Raw genomic sequence first — 19,036 nt, forward strand, 5'->3', positions numbered from 1 at the left:
GTTAGCTGTGTAAGGTTTGCTTCCTGGTGGTGACAGAGGTCCAAAGGTAATTTCCTCTCCTCCTCCGGTTTAAGTCTTTGCTTAAGTACGCATCTGATTTAGCACCGAAAGACAATCCTCCCTGCACCTTATCACATGTCACATGGGGGGAAACGTTAAGAGCGTTGTTCGGCTAGCTGCTACTGACTGGTGTGTAGGCTATAGGCCCGCCCGGCGGCATCCACAATCCAACGGCTATATACGACTTTCTTTTTTACTGTTTTAGCATGCCGACTCAGTCTAAAAATCAAAAACAGACACTTTCCGCCGTCCACTTTATGGAATTAATTAGTTTCGTTTAAACCGAGCGCGCGCACATGCGCATGCACACCTACCCTTTTACAAAACAAAGATAAGCAGTCTTCAGAATGAACGAACGGCATTTTTCTCGTTAATGCTAATTAACGTGAATCGGCAAATATTCATATAAGAATTGTCAGCTCTACGAGCTTGTGCTTTATAGGTCGGCTAGTATGTTCGCCAACATGACATCGTCGCGTGACAAAAGTATTAAATAGGGCTTAATAAAACCATTTACAGTAAACCCAGCATCCTTAGTTGACCGGGGTATCGCCCTGCAGGGCTCTGCACTAGATATTCCAACATTTCCCCCCTATATACACCCCAAAAAATCTTTGCTAAAAAAATAAGCCGATCTACAAGCTCACACATAGCTGCTGTTGTGCGAGCGAGCACGCACGCGGATCGGGGCTGTTTTCACCAAATGTTTTCCCCCTCCTCCAGAAAACAAACAGGCACTTTGTGTCCAACCAAGTCGTTAAGTGGTTAATTCAAAGTGTCTGGTGAAATTAGAAACACATAAATTTTCCTAAAGCAAAATGGCCCAAACTGTTAACCCAGTATAATAACTGCTCAGTCGGTTTTAATTCCCCCCCCCCCCCCCCCCCCCCAGCCTGCTGGGTGGAGATAAGGACAGGCAAGGAGGAGGCCTCTCCAGACATTAACTGCTTGTAGGAAACACAAGTGAGTCCATATGCGTTTCGCAGAGTAGCATAGAAAAACCTATCCCAGGAGACCAAAGAAGGATGGGGGGTTACAGCCAAGCGGCTGCTGTGTCATGGATATATATGTATTTATATATATATATATATATATATATATATATCCCATTCTGGGCGGGAGCCCGTTTTGGTGTTTTAACTATAAGCATTATTTAGCTGTGGAAAAATAGCAGATCTACGAGCTTGTACTGTAGGTCTGCTATTTTTTGAAAAATCGTGAAAACAAATCTTTGAATATATTCTTCCAGATTACTTTTTTATTAACTCAAATCTTTGCTTCTGAGGGTGTCTCTTGAATGACATATTTTCAAATACATAATATTTTTTGGGGGTTCTTGACTTGAAATATTGAGAACCACTGATACAGAAACATGAGGTTTCTCAGAAAAAAAAGGCAATTTTTTAAATGTTGACGTCAGGCCTAAATAGGATATATATATATATATGAGAGGGCAGGTTTGTGTGAGTGTGTGAATGTGGTCTGGAGGTGAGTGGAAGGAGGGGGTGGGTGGTGATGTGGGGGGGGGGGGGGGGGGGGTGTGTGATCTGAAATAACACCGTTCCGATACACCAGCCAAGCAAATCTGCTTCGCTAAGGTGGATGAGATACCGACGACGCCGGTATAACTTGATATCTGCACAAATCCTTTTTTTAATACGCATCGCATGCACACTGACGCACGTCGACGAGGCCGCGCCAACATAATGCTATATCAAGACGCCGACGAGGGCACGGCGCCACGAGATGTACTTGATTAATTAGTCCGTTTATTACATATCTGAACAGGTGAAACTAGTCGGGAGGCCCAGCTGCGCTTGATTTAGTCCGACCTTTCGACCTTTACTTTCCTTCCAAGGAGGAAGAGAGGAGAAGATGGCTGCCTCGCTGTGTGCGTGTGTGTGCGTGTGTGCGTGTGTGTGTGTGTGTGTATGGTCTGCTGACTACTGACTGACTGACTGGAGCCTATAGGGCTCGCCTCACCTGAATGTCCAGTTTTCATTTCAACTGGTTCTTCATGATTGTGTATGTGACTAGCTAGGTAGGTATGTGTGTGTGTGCGTGTGTATGTGTATGTGCATGTGTGTGTGAGCGGCTGTGAGCGCGACCACGCGTGCATGTATGCGTGTTTATGTCTGTATGGACGAGCATGTGTGAATGTGAATGTGTTTTGCACGTGTGTGCGTGTGTGTGTGTGTGTGTGTGTGTACAGTACACACACACACGAATAGGTCCATATAGGAAGGTTTTTTTTCTTCCTTCCTTTCTTTCGTTTATAGAGGATCTCTAACTGCCGTGTCCTGATAGAAGCCGGCAGGTCTTGTGCAGAGTGGTCTGCGGGTCCAGAATGGACAGATTATCGCGGTGCCTCAGGCAGACATTCCAACCGCCTCCACCCACCCCACCCCACCCCACCCCCACCCCACCCGCCCACCCACCCACCCAAAATAAACTGTACAACCCTTAACCCCTTCCTAACTCCACTATACTCTGTCCCCGGCCGTGTGTAGTGTAGTAGTGTGTACACCTTCGACAGAAACACCTCGTATATACGTTTATACAAAGCCACGTTTTGTGTGCCATTTATTTGCACGGGTTGCCGCGGGTCAGATTGACACAGAGACTCATTAGCACACAGAAGCCGGGGGGGGGGGGGGGTGGGGGGGGGTGGAAATAGCTATACGCGTGCGTGTGTGTGTGTGGAGAGAAGGATGAATTTGTAAAAAAGGAATACTATACGCATGTCAGAATCATGAATTGGAATTATGAAACGATTGTTGAATTGAATATCCGGGATCTGAATGGAAACAACAATTAAGACCGGCAAGGATCTGGGTATCATTTTGACTGTACTTTGTGCCGTTTTACATTTCTGGGCCTAATAAAGTAATCAATCAATCAATTTGTGGATGTTTGGGGGGCACTATAACGTTCTCAATCGATGCAAAAGCTTTTTTTTGATCACATGCAACAGGTTGGGGAAGACGACCTTTTTATTTATTTTTCCGATCCTGAACATTCTGACGTTGTGCCGTTGTGATCGTACCCAGAATTCACTGCATAGGTTCGGCTTCCCGTATAGTAGTTCGGGTTGATGTCTCTGACGTGTGTGATCTGTCGTACCTGACCTGAGATCAGATTAAAAAAATGTCTTCTATACATCCTGACAGTTTTCCATTCTGACCCGAGATCAGATTCTAAAAAATGTCTTCTATGTCAGTCGCTCTTCGATTTCTCAAAAATAGCAGACCTACAAGCTCGTAAGCGCGCCACTCGGTGGCGCGCTACGAGCTTGTAGATCTGCAATTTTTCAATAGCTAAAGCACGACATCATGCCAAAACACCAAAATGGGTTATACCGATTTCTGACGGGAGCGATCATAGGCGCCCCCAATGTCTTGCTCAAAGGCACTCGGGGCACTAACTCATGGGGGGGGGACCCGGGGAATCGAACCGGGGAACCTTCTGCATGACACCCAGTCCGGTAAGAGACGTCGTTGGCGTGTAAAACATAGAGGTTATATCGTGCTGCTGACAGACTGAAGCCTCTTTCATATAAACAGCGGGGGCCCTCTCTCATAATGTCATTCCGCTAGCGTGTTTACAGTAAACGGGCTGTACGGCGGAGCAGTTAACCCATTCTGACCTGAGATCAGATTCATACGAGGTTTCCACTGGGGACACACTGGTCTGATTAACCCATTCTGACCTGAGATCAGATTCTAAAAATGTCAGTCGTTCTTCGAATTTTTCAAAAATAGCAGACCTACAAGCTCGTATCGCGCCACTCGGTGGCGCGCTACGAGCTTGTAGATCTGCTATTTTTCAATAGCTAAAGCATAACATGATGCCAACACCAAAATGGGTGCCCGGTCAGAATGGGTTAAACGGCGCCCCATCCCCCCTGCGCACACACACACACACACACGCACGCACGCACGCACGCACACACACACACGCACACACACTTTATTTTTTTTTACAATCCCCCAGTCGAGGGGGAAAGGGGGCTGTTGTTGGTAGCCTATATACTCAAAAGCAAGGAAAATAACTTTTCCATTTCCCCAGAAGAACATGTCAGCAACAACAACAACAACAAAAACAAAGGCATTATCATTCAGTATAACGCCAGCTGGCTGCTGAGACGGCAATCAGTGATTCACTGATTGCAAATAAAAAACAGCTTATCTAATTTGTTTTCCGTGTGTCGATTCATTGATGTTATATAATGAATGTAAAAAAAAAAGAAGGAATGAACAAAGAAAAAAAAGAAACCCGCTTCTCGATTATTCCATTAACCTATGAGCCGGATTAAGTCAGGTTAGATCCCCCCCTGCTTCGATATGCATCACACCAGTGCATTGCGATGGCACTGTAAACGCTTCCAAACGTAATTAGTTTGGAGAGGAGTTGGGTTTCATTGAACAGTTGAACACGCGCGCAATGTGATGACGAGGACGACTTTCAGCGACAGGAACATCCCAAGAATGTTGTGCTGCCCGGCGAAGTGAGTGAGGCGACACATTTTGACAGACTTCCCATTAAGCCATTCCAGACGGGAGAACGAACGAACGAACCCCCCTGTTGTGGTGTTTTTTTAAAAGCATTATGTTATACTGTAAGCTATTGAAAAATAGCAGATCTACAAGCTCTCAGTGCCGCGCTACGAGCTTGTAGATCTGCTATTTTTCAAAAATCGTGAAATTGTGACGCAAATCTTTGAATATAATATAGGGCCCCATTTTCGTCACCGCTAAACCCCTTATCCCTAAACTTCTTTGCCTTTTTTTGCTATTTTGACAAACATTTTTGAATAGTTGAAATGGCCAGTCTACAAGCTCACAACGTATCAACGTAGATTGGCTATAGTTGAACTATTCAAAAATGTTTTTCAAAATAGTAAAAAAAGGCAAAGAAGTTTAGTGACGAAAATGGAGCCCATATTCTTTCAGAGCGAAGGTTTTTTTTAACTCAAATCCTAACCAAATGCAGATAACTCTGTGGGGGGTGACCTCGACATGGAAAAAGGTCGAGCGCCACATATAGAAACATAGGTTTTTTTTCCCAGAAAACGGTTATAGGATTTTATAGAAGACATCTTCTTTTCTTTTCTTTTTTAGAATCGTCCCTCCTCAAGCCGGTCTAAACGGGTTAAGAGCTAAATATTGACCACAGCGATTGAGGGGCTTGGTGGTAATGTCACACCGCCATGGAGTCGCTACTGCACATGTAGCAGGGGTGTTGATACGGGACAGATTTAACCCACTCTGACCTGAGATCAGATTCTAAAAAATGTCTTCTATACATCCTGACAGTTTTCCATTCTGACCCGAGATCAGATTCTAAAAAAATGTCTTCTACATCCTGACAGTTTTCCATTCTGACCCGAGATCAGATTCTAAAAAAATGTCTTCTATACATCCTGACAGTTTTCCATTCTGACCCGAGATCAGATTCTAAAAAATGTCTTCTATACATCCTGACAGTTTTCCATTCTGACCCGAGATCAGATTCTAAAAATGTCTTCTATACATCCTGACAGTTTTCCATTCTGACCCGAGATCAGATTCTAAAAAAAATGTCTTCTATGTCAAGTCGCTCTTCGATTTTTCAAAAACAGCAGACCTACAAGCTCGTAGCGCGCCACCGAGTGGCGCGCTACGAGCTTGTAGATCTGCTGTTTTTCGATAGCTATAAAGCATAGCGTGATGCTATAACACCCAAAAGGGGGTTCCCAGGCCAGAATGGGTTAAAGGGTGTGGATGCTGGACGGTGGATAATGTGTCCGATGAAGACCCCACCTGTCCCGTTCCCCCATTTGATACGGGACATCAATCCAGTTCAATCTGGCTCAGCACTTTCCCCAAAAACACTGCGGAGGAGTCGAGGAGGAGGAGGAGGAGGGGGGCCCCATTTGGTGGGTGGGTGGGTGGGTGGCCGCGAACAACCCTGTGTGTGTGTGTTTTCATGGTGGATTTCCTATATGTTTTGCTTTCGATTATTGTTGTTGATAATTAGAAAAATTATACGTTCGGAATTCCGTACGTTTAAAAACACACACAAAAACAAAAGAAATTGAAAAAGTGAAAATAGCTGATCTAGAACACACAGAGCACGTTGTCAAATGAACAAGCTGTTTCCTATTATTATTATTATTATTATTATAACGATCTGTAATACCACGTTATTCTTGAGCAAAAAATATCGATTTTGTGACGATACGATCTGTAATACCACGTTATTCTTGAGCAAAAAAAATATCGATTTTGTGACGGGATATCGCGGGGTGGGGCTTTTGCATAAAACGTTCACACAATGAGACTTTTGATAAATAATCATCTGCAATTCCTCCATAAAAAAAGAAAAAGACAAACGGCAAACAATTAGAATATCTAGACAGTCAGTCATGTAATTTGCAGAAAATGACGTCACTTTAACTGTAAATGCGCAACCTTTAACCCATTCTGACCTGAGATCAGATTAAAAAAAATGTCTTCTATACATCCTGACAGTTTTCTGAAAAAGCTACGTTTCCGTGTGTCAGTCGTTCTTCGATTTTTCCAAAAAAAAAGCAGACCTACAAGCTCGTAGCGCGCCACTCGGTGGCGCGCTATACGAGCTTGTAGGTCTGATATTCCCCGGTCAGGTGATGGTCATACAGTACACCAAGGACTATGAAAATGGGAGCCAACATGGCTCCCCTGCTGGCCTATATAGCTTGCCACTCAACATCAAGGGATTAGCCCATTCTGACCGGGAACCCATTTTGGTGTCAGCATCATGTTATGCTTTAGCTATTGAAAAATAGCAGATCTACAAGCTCATAGCGACGAGCTTGTAGGTCTGCTATTTTTGAAAAATGGAAGAACGACTGACATTTTTAGAATCTGATCTCAGGTCAGAATGGGTTCATCAGACCAGTGTGTGTCCAGTGGAAACCTCGTATGAATCTGATCTCAGGTCAGAATGGGTTAGGGGGTAAGTCTCGACGACATGCATTAACGGCGTGTACTTGTCGATCAAGCTGCCTTTGCAAGGCTGCAGAAACAAACAGGAGACAAGACTCCTTTTGCCCTCTACGGTCCACATGGGCTCGGCAAGGCCTTAATACGTCTTACTGTGCCAGTTGTTCCCAAACCTTTTTCGTGTCAAGGACCCCCAGATCGACATTTATTATAGGCCCGTGGAAAACGTATGCCAGTGACCCCGTTAAAGGAGGCTCTGGCATGTGATTTCATGGAACCCCCCAGTTTGACACGCATTATAGGCTACGGACCTCCGATTTAATGGCATTTCTATCTCTGGTATACCCCCGATTTATATTGTTGAAACCACTGTTTAATTTAACTCTGAGAGTGTACAAATGTAGCTACACTGTAGGTACCTCCCCTGGAACTCCCTCAAGTACCCCCGGGGGTACAAGTACACTTTGGGAACCCATGTGTAACTATGCCATCTCACGATATCTATGATAAGTCAGAGCCACACAGGAGACCTATAAAAATAGATTTGAAAAGTCTATTTCTAGTGTCCCCCAGAATGATCATCATGAAGCCGGTGCATGTATACAGTATACAGTAGATATGCTGTGGCTATGAGGAAACAAGCAGCAGAAACAGGTGAAGGAGACGAGGATGAGAGAGAGAGAGAGAGAGACGGATGGATTTCCTCAAACCACTTGAACTTGAACCTTCCCCCTATATATTCTGGGGGGGTGGGGGGGGGGGTGACACTCCTCAAAGATCAGCCACACGAGTTCATTCCTCGAGAACGTTATCATTACTCGAAAACAACCCGACAACAAGAAGAAGTTCTTATAACCCGGGCCTGGGCCCTACGTGGCTCAGTGGTCCACTAGGCCCCCCCTGCATCTCCTGTCAGCCTATATACTGTCTGTCCCTCTATAAAAAAAAATAATAATAATAATAATGGCAAAAGCCGCAAAGAAAGACAGAAAAAAGTCTTAAAAGTAAGAAAGTTCTCATTAATCAGAATGTGCCCGTTTCACAAGTTTTCAAATGTATTAAAAAAAGCAGATCTACATGACAAGCGTGTAGATTGCCTATACAAATGGTCAAATTGTACAGTACATATATAGGGCTGAAGTGGTTAATGTATGTAATGTGCTTATATAGTTACTGTACTTCCCATCACTGCATTTTACAGTGTAGAATGGGGGGGGGGGGGGGGGTTCCATTGTGGTCAAGTGTTGGTCAGTCATCACCGTGGACATAAATGCTAAATAGCGCCTTTATCCAATATATCGCTTTACATAGATTGTGCATTCCATTCACCCATTCACACACCGATTGCGGCGGAAGCCATGCAAGGTAATTATACCAACCAGCACATGGGAAGCAAATTTTGGGTTCAGACATGTGTCTTTGCCCAAGGACACTTCCACATGTAGACAAGGAGGAGGAACCTGTCTGAACCTGTCTGAACCTGTCCTTACCTGTCTGAACCTGTCTGAACCTGTCTGAACCGGTCCTTACCTGTCTGAACCTGTCTGAATCGGTCCTCACCTGTCTGAACCGGTCCCTACCTGTCTGAACTGCCTGACTGAACCTGTCTGAACCGGTCCTTACCTGTCTGAACCTGTCTGAACCGGTCCTCACCTGTCTGAACCGGTCCCTACCTGTCTGAACTGCCTGACTGAACCTGTCTGAACCTGTCTAAACTGGTCCCTACCTGTCTGAACCTGTCCGAACCGGTCCTCACCTGTCTGAACTGCTCCTCGTAGGTCCAGTCGGCGTGGTCCTGCGCCGCCGCCAGCTGGCTGAGCGCCGAGGCGCTGTGCGGGGGCAGCAGCGCCACGCGAGGCTCCTGGTCGTGGTCCAGCATGGGACCGGGCCCCCCGGGCCGGGCCTGGGCCTGCAGGGCGGAGGCCTTATTCAGCAGCTGGGCGGAGTGGTGCGGGTGGAGCTGGCGGTGGGGCAGCAGGAGGATGCCCTTGCCGGGCGCCACCGCCTCGCGGCCCGTGGGCAGGCCCACCACGCCCCCCACCTCCCCGCCGCCGAGGCCGACGCCGCCGACCCCGCCGACCCCGCCCCCGCCCAGGTCGTCGTCGAAGTCCTCCTCCATCTCGCCCTCGAAGTCGTCCTCGTCCCATTTCTGTTTGCTGTGGAAAGACGGACGGGAGAGAGAGAGAGAGAGTTTGGGAAATGGTTCGTCGTTCGTGGGGTTAATGAAGGTGACCCCGCTCACAGTGACTTTGTATAACAGTGACCCCCCCCCCCCCTTCCACAAAAAAATGGCGATTAGTGCTTGGAAGCGACAAGTGCCACCGCGAGGACGAAAGCGGGCGCCGAAGCGACAAATGACGCGCGGGCCGCAGTGGAGCATATGGCATAAATGGAAGTTTGCGGACGCCTTCCTAAAAACTGTCGAGTGCGCCGATTGGTTGGGCCAGGCGAGCGTATTATACGCTCCGTTAAAAACAGAGACAGACAACATTTAAAGGCAGCTCGTTTTAAGGTTCCGCGAGAGAGAGGGGTGCATACTTAGTTTAGACTAGTCATTGGTTATTGTGTTAAGGTTAGGTTTAGGTGTGGGAGGTTAGGTTTAGGGTGAGGGTTTGAGATAGGTTGTAGATGTAGGACTAATGACTGGTCTAACCAATGACTAGCCTAAACCAAAAACTGTCTAAACTAAGTACTGCACCCCGAGCGACGCTTGTCAGCGGGGTGCATACTTAGTTTAGACTAGTCATTGGTTATAGACATGGGTTAAGGTTATAGGTTTAGGTGTGCTGCCCACCATGGGAGGTTATAGGTTTAGGGTGAGGGTTTGAGATAGGTTGTATAGTTGTATAGGACTAATGACTGGTCTAAACCAAACGACTAGTCCAAACCAAAAAACTGTCTAAATTAAGTACTTGCAACCCTTGTCAGCGACTCGCCGGCGACGGTATGAATGCCCAAAACTCACAACATGAGACACGCTGTGCGTCATTCGACACCCCGACGCTCAAGACTTGATGGGGGGGCGGGGGACAAGTGGACTCAAACCATGCCAAGAAAATGTCCCTGCGGCATAACCTCAAGAATAACAGAGCCACCAGACCCCTTCAATGAGGACAAGCATTTACTTTGTAGGCACGGAGCGTTCCCTCCACGTATGCCACGCACGCATTCGCAATTTCGCCTCCACTGTGTTCCGTGGTGCCAAAGCCGGCCTCATGGTCGGTTTTTGGCACCGAAAGGAAATGTCAAAAGTGTGTTTACAAATATTTCTTCGTATAATGGGGAGTTAATGGCTATGCACTCGTTGCTCTCTCTCTCTCTCGCTCTCTCTGCGTTGTCCTCAGACGAGCCCTCCTCCATTGTCGGTCGCTTCCAGCCACTGCGTTTCCACTGCAGTTCTATTTGCACTGTGACGGTACTTTAGTTTAGACAGTTTTTTGGTTTAGACTAGTCATTGGTTTAGACCTGCAGTCATTAGTCCTATATACAACTACAACCCATCTCAAACCCTCACCCTGAACCTATAACCTCCCACAGTGGGCAGCACACCTAAACCATAACCTTAACCCATGTCTGACCTGAGATCAGATTCTAAAAATGTCTTCTCTATACATCCTGACAGTTTTCTGAAAAAGCCATGTTTCGATTTTACAAAAATATTCTGCTATTTTACAAAAATAGCAGACTCTACAAGCTTGTAGCGCGCCACTCAGTGGCACGCTATGAGCTTTTTTCAATAGCTAAAGCATTTTTCAATAGCTAAAGCATAGCATGATGCTAACACCAACCATCCCTCTGCATGTAGCCGCAGATTTAATTTGTTAGTCTGATCATATATAGCCTCTGCCTGCGTTGACGTTCTCAGTCACCTGAGGAAGAGTCGCTCGTCTGTTTTTCTTTACAAATCAGGGCTGTATTTTGCGTGTCTTAAGTACCAGGTCTTATTACTTATAACTTAAGACCCGGAGGCTTTTCCGAGTGGCCAAAGAGCGTTGACCACGCCTCCAGGTCTTAAGTCATAAGTAATAAGACCTGGTATACTTAAGACACGCAAAAAACAGCCCTTTAATAGTTCTCAGCACTTGCACATAATCAAAGACCCAGCCGCCGCAGTTGGGCAGTGCCCAGCTATAGTAACCATGGTTACTCCAAACACACGCTGCAGAAAGGCAGAATCAGAGCAATGGGGGAAAATCTCCTCCGGTCACCCCCCCCCCCCCCCCCCCATACCAGGTAATAAGTACTGATGGATTATAGCACTAGCTAAATTAATCATGAATCGGACGATAATGCACTGCATCCCTCAATAAAAGGAAACATTGGGTTTTGAGGAATTCAATCCCAAGGATTATAGGAATGACAAAGGACCCATGTGTCAAAAATAGGTTAGTTATAGGGCCAACATTGATCGCCGACAAGGGATCTCTCACACACGGCAAGATTTGACTAGGATTCCGATACATACATTATTTTTGGTTTTCATTCCAATTCATTGGAACCGACATCTATTCTAGGGAGTGCAAGGCTCCCCGTACGCAAGAGCGAGAGGCGAGTCCCGACCTTCGTGCACGAGAGCGAGACAGGGCGATAATGATTTTCATGAAATAATTGTCTCTGTCTCTCTCTCTCTCTCCTGCGTGTGACACACAGAGCAAGAGAGAGAGAGAGAGAGAGAGAGAGAAGGGCAATACTTTGCAAGTGTACCATTAAAGCACCACTTTTCAGCCTATCTTCATATAATTGGTCCTCACTAATAATCATGATAAAAATGGCACGATTCTTTTCCTACTCAGTCTGTGTCTCATAGGAGGGCTGTGGGCAGTTCAGAAACCGTCTTCCAGTGACATCATCATTAGGCAGATTTTTTTTTAAACAAGATTTATTTTTACAAAAATGTTTCGATTTTCATTATCGTGAGAACGATGGCTTCCATTGTCGCATCGCAACTTTTCAGGACTATAGAAAGCCTGCGGTTTCTATTAGCTTGTGTTCCCCATCGAGGATGTCACTGGAAGACGGTTTTCTGAACTGCCCCACAGACCTCCTGTGAGACACAGATCGAGTGGAAAAGAATTGCGCCATTTTTTCATGATTATTAGTGAGGAGGACCTATTATATGAAGATAGGTTGAAAAGTGGTGAAGTGGTCCTTTAAGAAACTAGTCTAGTCGACTAGTCGACCTTGCTGGTACTAGTTGACTAGTTGATGAGAAAAAAAGGGGGAAAAAAGTATATATTTTTATTTTATCTCCCGATCTTGTAGGCCTCAAGATCAGGTAGATTATAGTTATAGTCACCCAATGTACACAGTTTTTAAATGTACAAATATTTATTTCCAAAAAAAGAGTGGAAATACAACTGGTTAAACAACTATAGTCGACTAGTAAACTAGGCAACTAGTCAACTAGTAAAAATGACTCAGTGTTCCTGGAAGAAGTATCAAAAATGAAAAACGTAGCCAACACCCTGAATAAGAAAATGCAACCCCAGAGAAATGAAAAGCACTATCACTGCAAAGGTGGATATATTCTAGCAAAAAAGTCATGACAGAGAGAAAACAGTTTTATCCATCAAGGTCAAATACAACTGGTTAAACAACACTCAGCCCTACTACTCTCTCTATACTCACATCTGCTCCTCCTCCTCGGAGCCCATCATGTCCTTGTACTGCTCCTCCTCCTCCTCCTCCTCCTCGTCCTCCTCCTCGTCATCCTCCTCCTCCTCCTCCCCCCCGCTGCTCCGCTCCGACATGGGGCTGTCCCGGCTGCTCCCCCGCTGCAGCCCGGCCGCCACCGCCCGCATGGCCGCCAGCGCCGCCATCTGCGCCTGCGCCTGCTCCGGGTCGGGGGAGGTGGTGGTGGCCCCGCCCCCGCCCCCCCCGGGGCTCCCCATGATCTGGTCTCCTCCCGCCGCTGCATGGGGGGGGGGGGGGTCAGAGTAACGTCACGTCACCGAGAATTATTACGATAACAACATTTAGTGCCGGAAGTGCTTCAAAATAGGAGCTCTGGGGTGCCGGAGTTGTCTGATCGCTTTTACTCTGAAAGCCATGAACCGGAAACACTTTCCTAAAAAAAGTTGACTTGACAAATTGACCTAACATCCCGATCGTTTTAATTTATACGATATATGAGAGACGGATGAGGAGCAGAAATGAAGCGCCAGCATATCGATCCATTCATCACCACGGAGAGCGCCCTGGATTAGGAGATACGAGTCATTCTTTCCGCCGCTCTAACATGTGAGTCAATGACAAGCTAATAATTGCCCAGAGCGTTAGCATACGGCAAGCGAAAAGCGAACGGACAAAAAAAAAAAATAGGAAAAATTGTGAATATTCTTATCTCGCCCCATATCTTTGAGGGTGCGCTATGACGTCCACAGACGTCATAGCGCACCCTCAAATTTGCGATTGGCCGGAATGTGATTATGTATGATGTTATAAGAGCACCCCTCACTTCACACTTTTTTTTTCATCACGACAATAAACAACAACATAATCCTGGTCTCTAAACTATACCTCCCCCTGGTGGCCAGCCCGGGGCGCCTGATGGAGGGGAATGAAACTGGTCGGAATAACGTGTTTCAATTCCACGCGCTACGTCCATCCGGGGAAACTCCCCACTGTCGAAGTGAAAAGAAGCAGCCTGGACTCCTCATGCATAGAAGTAAGCATGAGGTTAGTCTTCTGCCCCTCCCCCCAGGTTGGCAGAGGAAGTGTAGCGCCCAGATAATTGACACTGGGCGGAAAAAATGGGTTGCAAAATCGTGGGATGAAAATTTTAAAGAAAAAACAAACAAACATAATATCGGCCTATATGATGCCTATGAGGCCTACCTCCTACCGCGGCGGCGGCGGCCCCGCCCCCTCCCCCGGCGGTGGCGGCGAGGGGGCGTGGCTGTGCGTTGTTGTTGTTGTGGTGGAGGTGGTGGTGGTGGGCGGCGGCGGCCTGCGCCTGCTGCTGCTCCAGCTCCATCAGCAGCTTGGCTCTCTGCTGCCGGTGGAGGTTCTCCATCACCGCCTGCAGCTTCATCTCCAGCGCCCTCCTCCTGCACGGAGCACACAGGAGGTCACATGGTGTAAGATTTTAGCAATATTATTAAAGGTATATTCAGTGATTTCACTAAAAAAACCTTAGGTTTCGTTTTTGGCTGGGACCTAAGCCTTTCATCCAATCAGGATAGAGAGCCAAAAACGAAACCTATAGGGTTTTTTGACCCCCAGGGGTTAACTGGGGACAGGGAGGAACTGCTTATATGGTCAGCACACTCTATAGTAGGGAGGATTATCACAACAAAACAAAATAATAAGTGATACTTGAATTAAGTGAAATCACTGAATATACCTTTAATATTGCAATTCTACCACAGTTATACCCTTAAAATGTCCCAAGAAACTAAGCTAGCCTAGCCACCGAGTTTTCTATAGCGCTCTGGGAGAACAGAGCGGCCTGAATTCTTTCGTTTTGATTTAGGTGTTGAACGGCGCTGGTTTAACCGCACGGCTATAGAAGGCTGTTTCAAACCAATCAGATTGCTTCCTCGAAACGACCTGTGGTAGAATTTAGACTAGAGCAGGGGTTTTCAACTGATATGAACCAGGGACCACCACCCTGACTGAGAATTAACCTAGGGACCATTGTTGTGTTGGAGGGGGGATACCGTCGTGGTGTGGGGGAAAGAAATTAACCTTCCATATTAAACTCACTGTTGCTGTTCATTGTAACTTACTATGAGTAAGCAGAAACTTGCGGTTGAGTATGGGCACATTTCTTTCATAATGGTGACTCAACCAGGCACTCACTTTTCTGTGGAAGTTCAGAGTATAGACTTCCCAGTAACTGATGACATCGACATAATTTGTCACCAGATCATTTACTGCATTGTTTCTCAACTTGTGTGGTCAATACAACAAACTTCAAATACGAATCTTCACTTTCCCTACATTACTAAATGCATGGTCAGGGACCACATGCAACACCTTCACGGACCACCAGTGGTCCACGGACCACCTGTTGAACCAACCCATGGACTAGAGTATCCATCTGTGGGGTCACACCCACACATCTGTATGTGTTGGGTACCTTTATTTCTTTTTACCTTTACATTTTGTTTTTAATTAGAGTACCCATCTGTGGGTCACCGACACATCTGTATGTGTTGGGTACCTTATTTTTTTTACCTTTACATTTTGTTTTTCAATTAGAGTACCCATCTGTGGGTCACCGACACATTTGGTTGGGTACCTTTATGTTTTGTTTCCTACATTTTGTTTTTAATTAATATTAAAAAAAAATATATATATATATATATATATATATATATATAATTCCAAAAATATTCCCAAGAAATCATGATTAAACATTTGGAAGCCACTCAAGCTCAAAGTGTTTCCAGGTGAGCCAACATGCACAATAGCAGCACCCTGGACTGACTCTGTCTGACCAGAATGGAACACAGAGCCTTAATTAACTATAGTATCATCAGCGGTAAGTTGGTAACACCTGTGTAGGAAGTCCGGAAGAGGCCCGCAGGTACACACAGTATAGGAAGGAGTTATTTCCAGAACGGCGTATTTACGTGAATTAGAGACTATATATTATCGCTTCCGACAGGCCGGGCCTTACCTCCTCTTCCTCCTCCGGTCCTCCTCCACCTCCGCCCTCCTGCTTTTCCCCTGAAGAAGCACCCTGAAGGGAGGCCGTCGGGTGGGGGACGTGGTGGTGGTGGTGGTTGACGTCGTCGTCGAGGGGTCACCCAGCTGCTCGGTGGTCGGGGGGTTCTTCTTCTTCAGTGCAGAAGACGCTCCTCCTCTGCGGCGTGGGGGCTGCAGCGAGGAGGAGGAGTAGTCCCCCTGCTGGCAGCTGCTGGCGGTGTCGGTGGTGGTGTTGTTGTTGGGGGGGGTCTTTGACGGGAGGAGGAGGAGGAGGAGGAGGAGGAGGGCGGCTGGTCGCAGCAGGAGCAGTGAGACATGCACTCAGCTGTGGAGTCGCGCGGCTGGAGAAATGGGCTCCTCCTCGTCGTCGAGGGGGCCTGCGAGGGTCTTAGGAGAAGAAGAAGAAGAAGGAGAAGAAGGGCTCCCAGGCTACAGAGGGTCCACTGTTCCACTTAGTAAGGCACAAAACAGCTGTGGTGGTGGCCGGGGGGGTGGGGCGGGGCACCGTGACTGACAGCTACCAAGTCCTGTGAGAGAGAAAAAAGACAAAAAGAGAAAAAGTCGAAATGGTCACTTCTCTCGTTTTTTGTGGGGTTTTTCTTCTTTGAGTGACAGTTTATTTTTTTAGGATAATTTCCCCCCTAATGTAAGTGTCATGCCAGTTCCTCCCATGGCGTATACTAGTCCAACCCCTACAGGAGGGAGGAGGGGGCATCGCCACCATGCTGGCTTGTAGGTGGACTTTTCTATTCTTGTTTTTTTGCCATGGACCGTGCTAATGAGTAACAATAATATTACCAGAAACACAAAGAGCTATTATAGCCTTAACCCATTTTGACCCGGGGACGATTCTACAAATGTCTGCTAAATCCTGACTGTTTTCTTGAAAAAGCTATGTTTTTCGTTGTGTCAGTCGTTATCAAACACTTTCGTGTCACTTTTCACGATTCTTCAAAAATCTCAAATAGCAGACCTACAAGCTCGTAGTGCGGCACTCGCACTATGAGCTTGTAGATCTATTTTTCAATAGCTAAAGCATAACATAATGCTATAACACCAAAAGGGGTTCCCACCCCAAAATGGGTTAATAATAATAATTAATAATAAATAGAATTGATCTGGTTCTTTTTAAGATGTATTTTTGGGGGCTTTCTAAGTTCAAGGACAATATAGACTGACAGGAAATATATAAAAGGGAGAGAGATGGGGGAATGATGACGCGCAGCAAAAGGTCGTGGGGGGTATCGGGATTCAAACCCGTGACTGTATGTGGTCAGGCTGGCTGGCTGGCTGGTGGCCCTAACTATCTATCCAACAACTCATTTTGAGATCCTCTCCTCTCGGCTTTGCAATTCAATCAATGGCACACCCAGACCCCAATGACCATAGCTCTGAAGGAACACCTAAATCCCAACACGCCCATTATAAATTTTATTAGCTGCAGCTGCGTCGCTTACACGGTTTGAAAAGGAGCAGACATCAGCAAAGACTACACTACACACTACACTACACTACACTACACTACACTACACTACACTTACAGTACATCTGCACAAAGTTATCTCTAGACAACCATACAACTGCAATCATGAGGGAACAAACCATGCAAAAAAATATATATAAAGAAAAGAAAGGGAAAACTTGTTTCACAGGCAACCAATTATGCAAATCTATAGGGCGGACGTTCATGTTACACATGAATAAGCAACATGACAGTTGCTCAACAAAGACAAGTGTCCTCTCTTTAGGTGGCTGTGGTTGTGCAGTGGTAAAGTACCCACTACTAGTACCCACCTAACCTAGCTAAAGCCAGACCGAATCAGCCGTTGGCAGATTTGAGTCTGGTTTATTAGCCAGGCTACTACCTGGACACGTCTCCTTAGGTGCTCGGTAACCTCGCGCCACCAGGCTTTCCACCTCGGAGGAAAGGGCCAACACAGTTGGGCCCACCACGGGCCACGGCCAGAACACGCCCGTGTTCTGGCCCGGGGGAGGGCAATATATACTCACAATAACCAACAATACTCGTGGGAATTAACCAAGTACATTTACTTAAGCGCCGTACTTGAGTACAATATTTATTTGTATTTTTTGGGGGACAGCAGTGTGGTGGTTTTAAAAAAGACACCACCTCACGTTCCGAAATGTAACACAACAATAACAACAAAAAGAGACGCACACACGCAAACGCGCAAGCGCACACACACACACACACACACACACACACACACACACACACACACACACACACACACACACACACACACACACACACACACACACACACACACACACACACACACACACACAGACTGCACAAGAGGCGCAATACAGTAGATCCAAACACTGATCAGAAGAAGGTTGCATGGTCCAACCAAATGCAACTGCTACACATGCTTAACACACAGAGGGAAAAAAGATAGCACATTGGAATGAAAATGCTGTGTGCGTGTGTGTGCGCGCGCGTGCGTGCGTGTGTGTGTGTGTGTGCATGCGTGTATATTTGACAACCCCCCCCCCCCCCCCCCCCCCCTCACATAAAACCTGTCCATTCGCAGTTCACTGTACTTCCACTCAGCTGCAGTGGATTCATTGATTTCTGTTTGATCTCGCTGCAGTTTGTTGACACCGCTGCTTGTATCTTGGGCAACCCTGGGCTTATGCAGGGGGGGGTGGGGGGGGGGGGGGTGGGATCACATGACTTGGCTCTCATAGACCAGTGCTTCTCAAAGGTATAACATTTTTTATCAAATACAAAATCTTGAATAAAAATGTGAAAGATTGTTTTTATGGTGGGGACTGCAGGGGGAGGCCAGGAAAAGAAATCCCCGTTCATTTTCCTCATAGACTTTTCAGAAAGTATTTATATTTAAAGACGTTTATAAGCCAACTCTTGTCGTGACAAATCACGACAACAAACACAATTTCCCGGGGCTGAACAAATGATCAGAAAGAAGAAGAAAACGGCAGGTTACGACACTTTTTTTCTTTTGTAATTTCTTTGTAATTATTTGTTTGGTCCAAAATATTGTGTTTGTTGTCACGATTTGTCACGACTAGAGTTGGCTTTGTACGACGCTTAAAGGACCACTTCACCACTTTTCAACCTATCTTCATATAATAGGTCCTCACTAATAATCATGAAAAAAATGGTGCAATTATTTTCTACTCGGTCTGTGTCTCATAGGAGGGCTGTGGGCAGTTCAGAAACCGTCTTCCAGTGACATCATCGATGGGGAATACAAGCTAAGAAAAACTGCAGGCTTTCTAGTCGTGAAAAGTTACAATGCGAAAATGGAAGAGCCATCGTTCTCACGATAAAAAAATGGTGCCATTTTTTCATGATTATTAGTGAG

General features: G+C 46.2%; 1 protein-coding gene across 2 annotated transcripts in view; it reads right to left on the reverse strand.

Annotated features, from left to right (window-relative positions):
• The window catches only part of arid3a (AT-rich interactive domain 3A), a 63,461-nt gene extending 47,521 nt beyond the window's left edge, over positions 1-15,940 (reverse strand). Inside the window, exons 1-4 of one of the 2 annotated variants that reach the window (XM_080770354.1) lie at positions 15,652-15,940; positions 13,863-14,074; positions 12,654-12,936; positions 8,782-9,181 (exon numbers count right to left, since the gene is read on the reverse strand). In XM_080770354.1, the coding sequence (XP_080626480.1) occupies positions 8,782-9,181; positions 12,654-12,936; positions 13,863-14,058 (879 nt within the window). In that variant the 5' untranslated portion in view covers positions 14,059-14,074; positions 15,652-15,940. The remainder of the gene's footprint in view (positions 1-8,781; positions 9,182-12,653; positions 12,937-13,862; positions 14,075-15,651) is intronic. The other variant, XM_080770353.1, reaches the window with a different exon arrangement.
• Between the last annotated feature and the right edge of the window lie 3,096 nt (positions 15,941-19,036).

The sequence above is a fragment of the Protomyctophum bolini genome, assembly GCF_963924005.1.
Source record: "Protomyctophum bolini genome assembly, chromosome: 8".
NCBI classification, from domain to species: Eukaryota; Metazoa; Chordata; class Actinopteri; order Myctophiformes; family Myctophidae; genus Protomyctophum; species Protomyctophum bolini.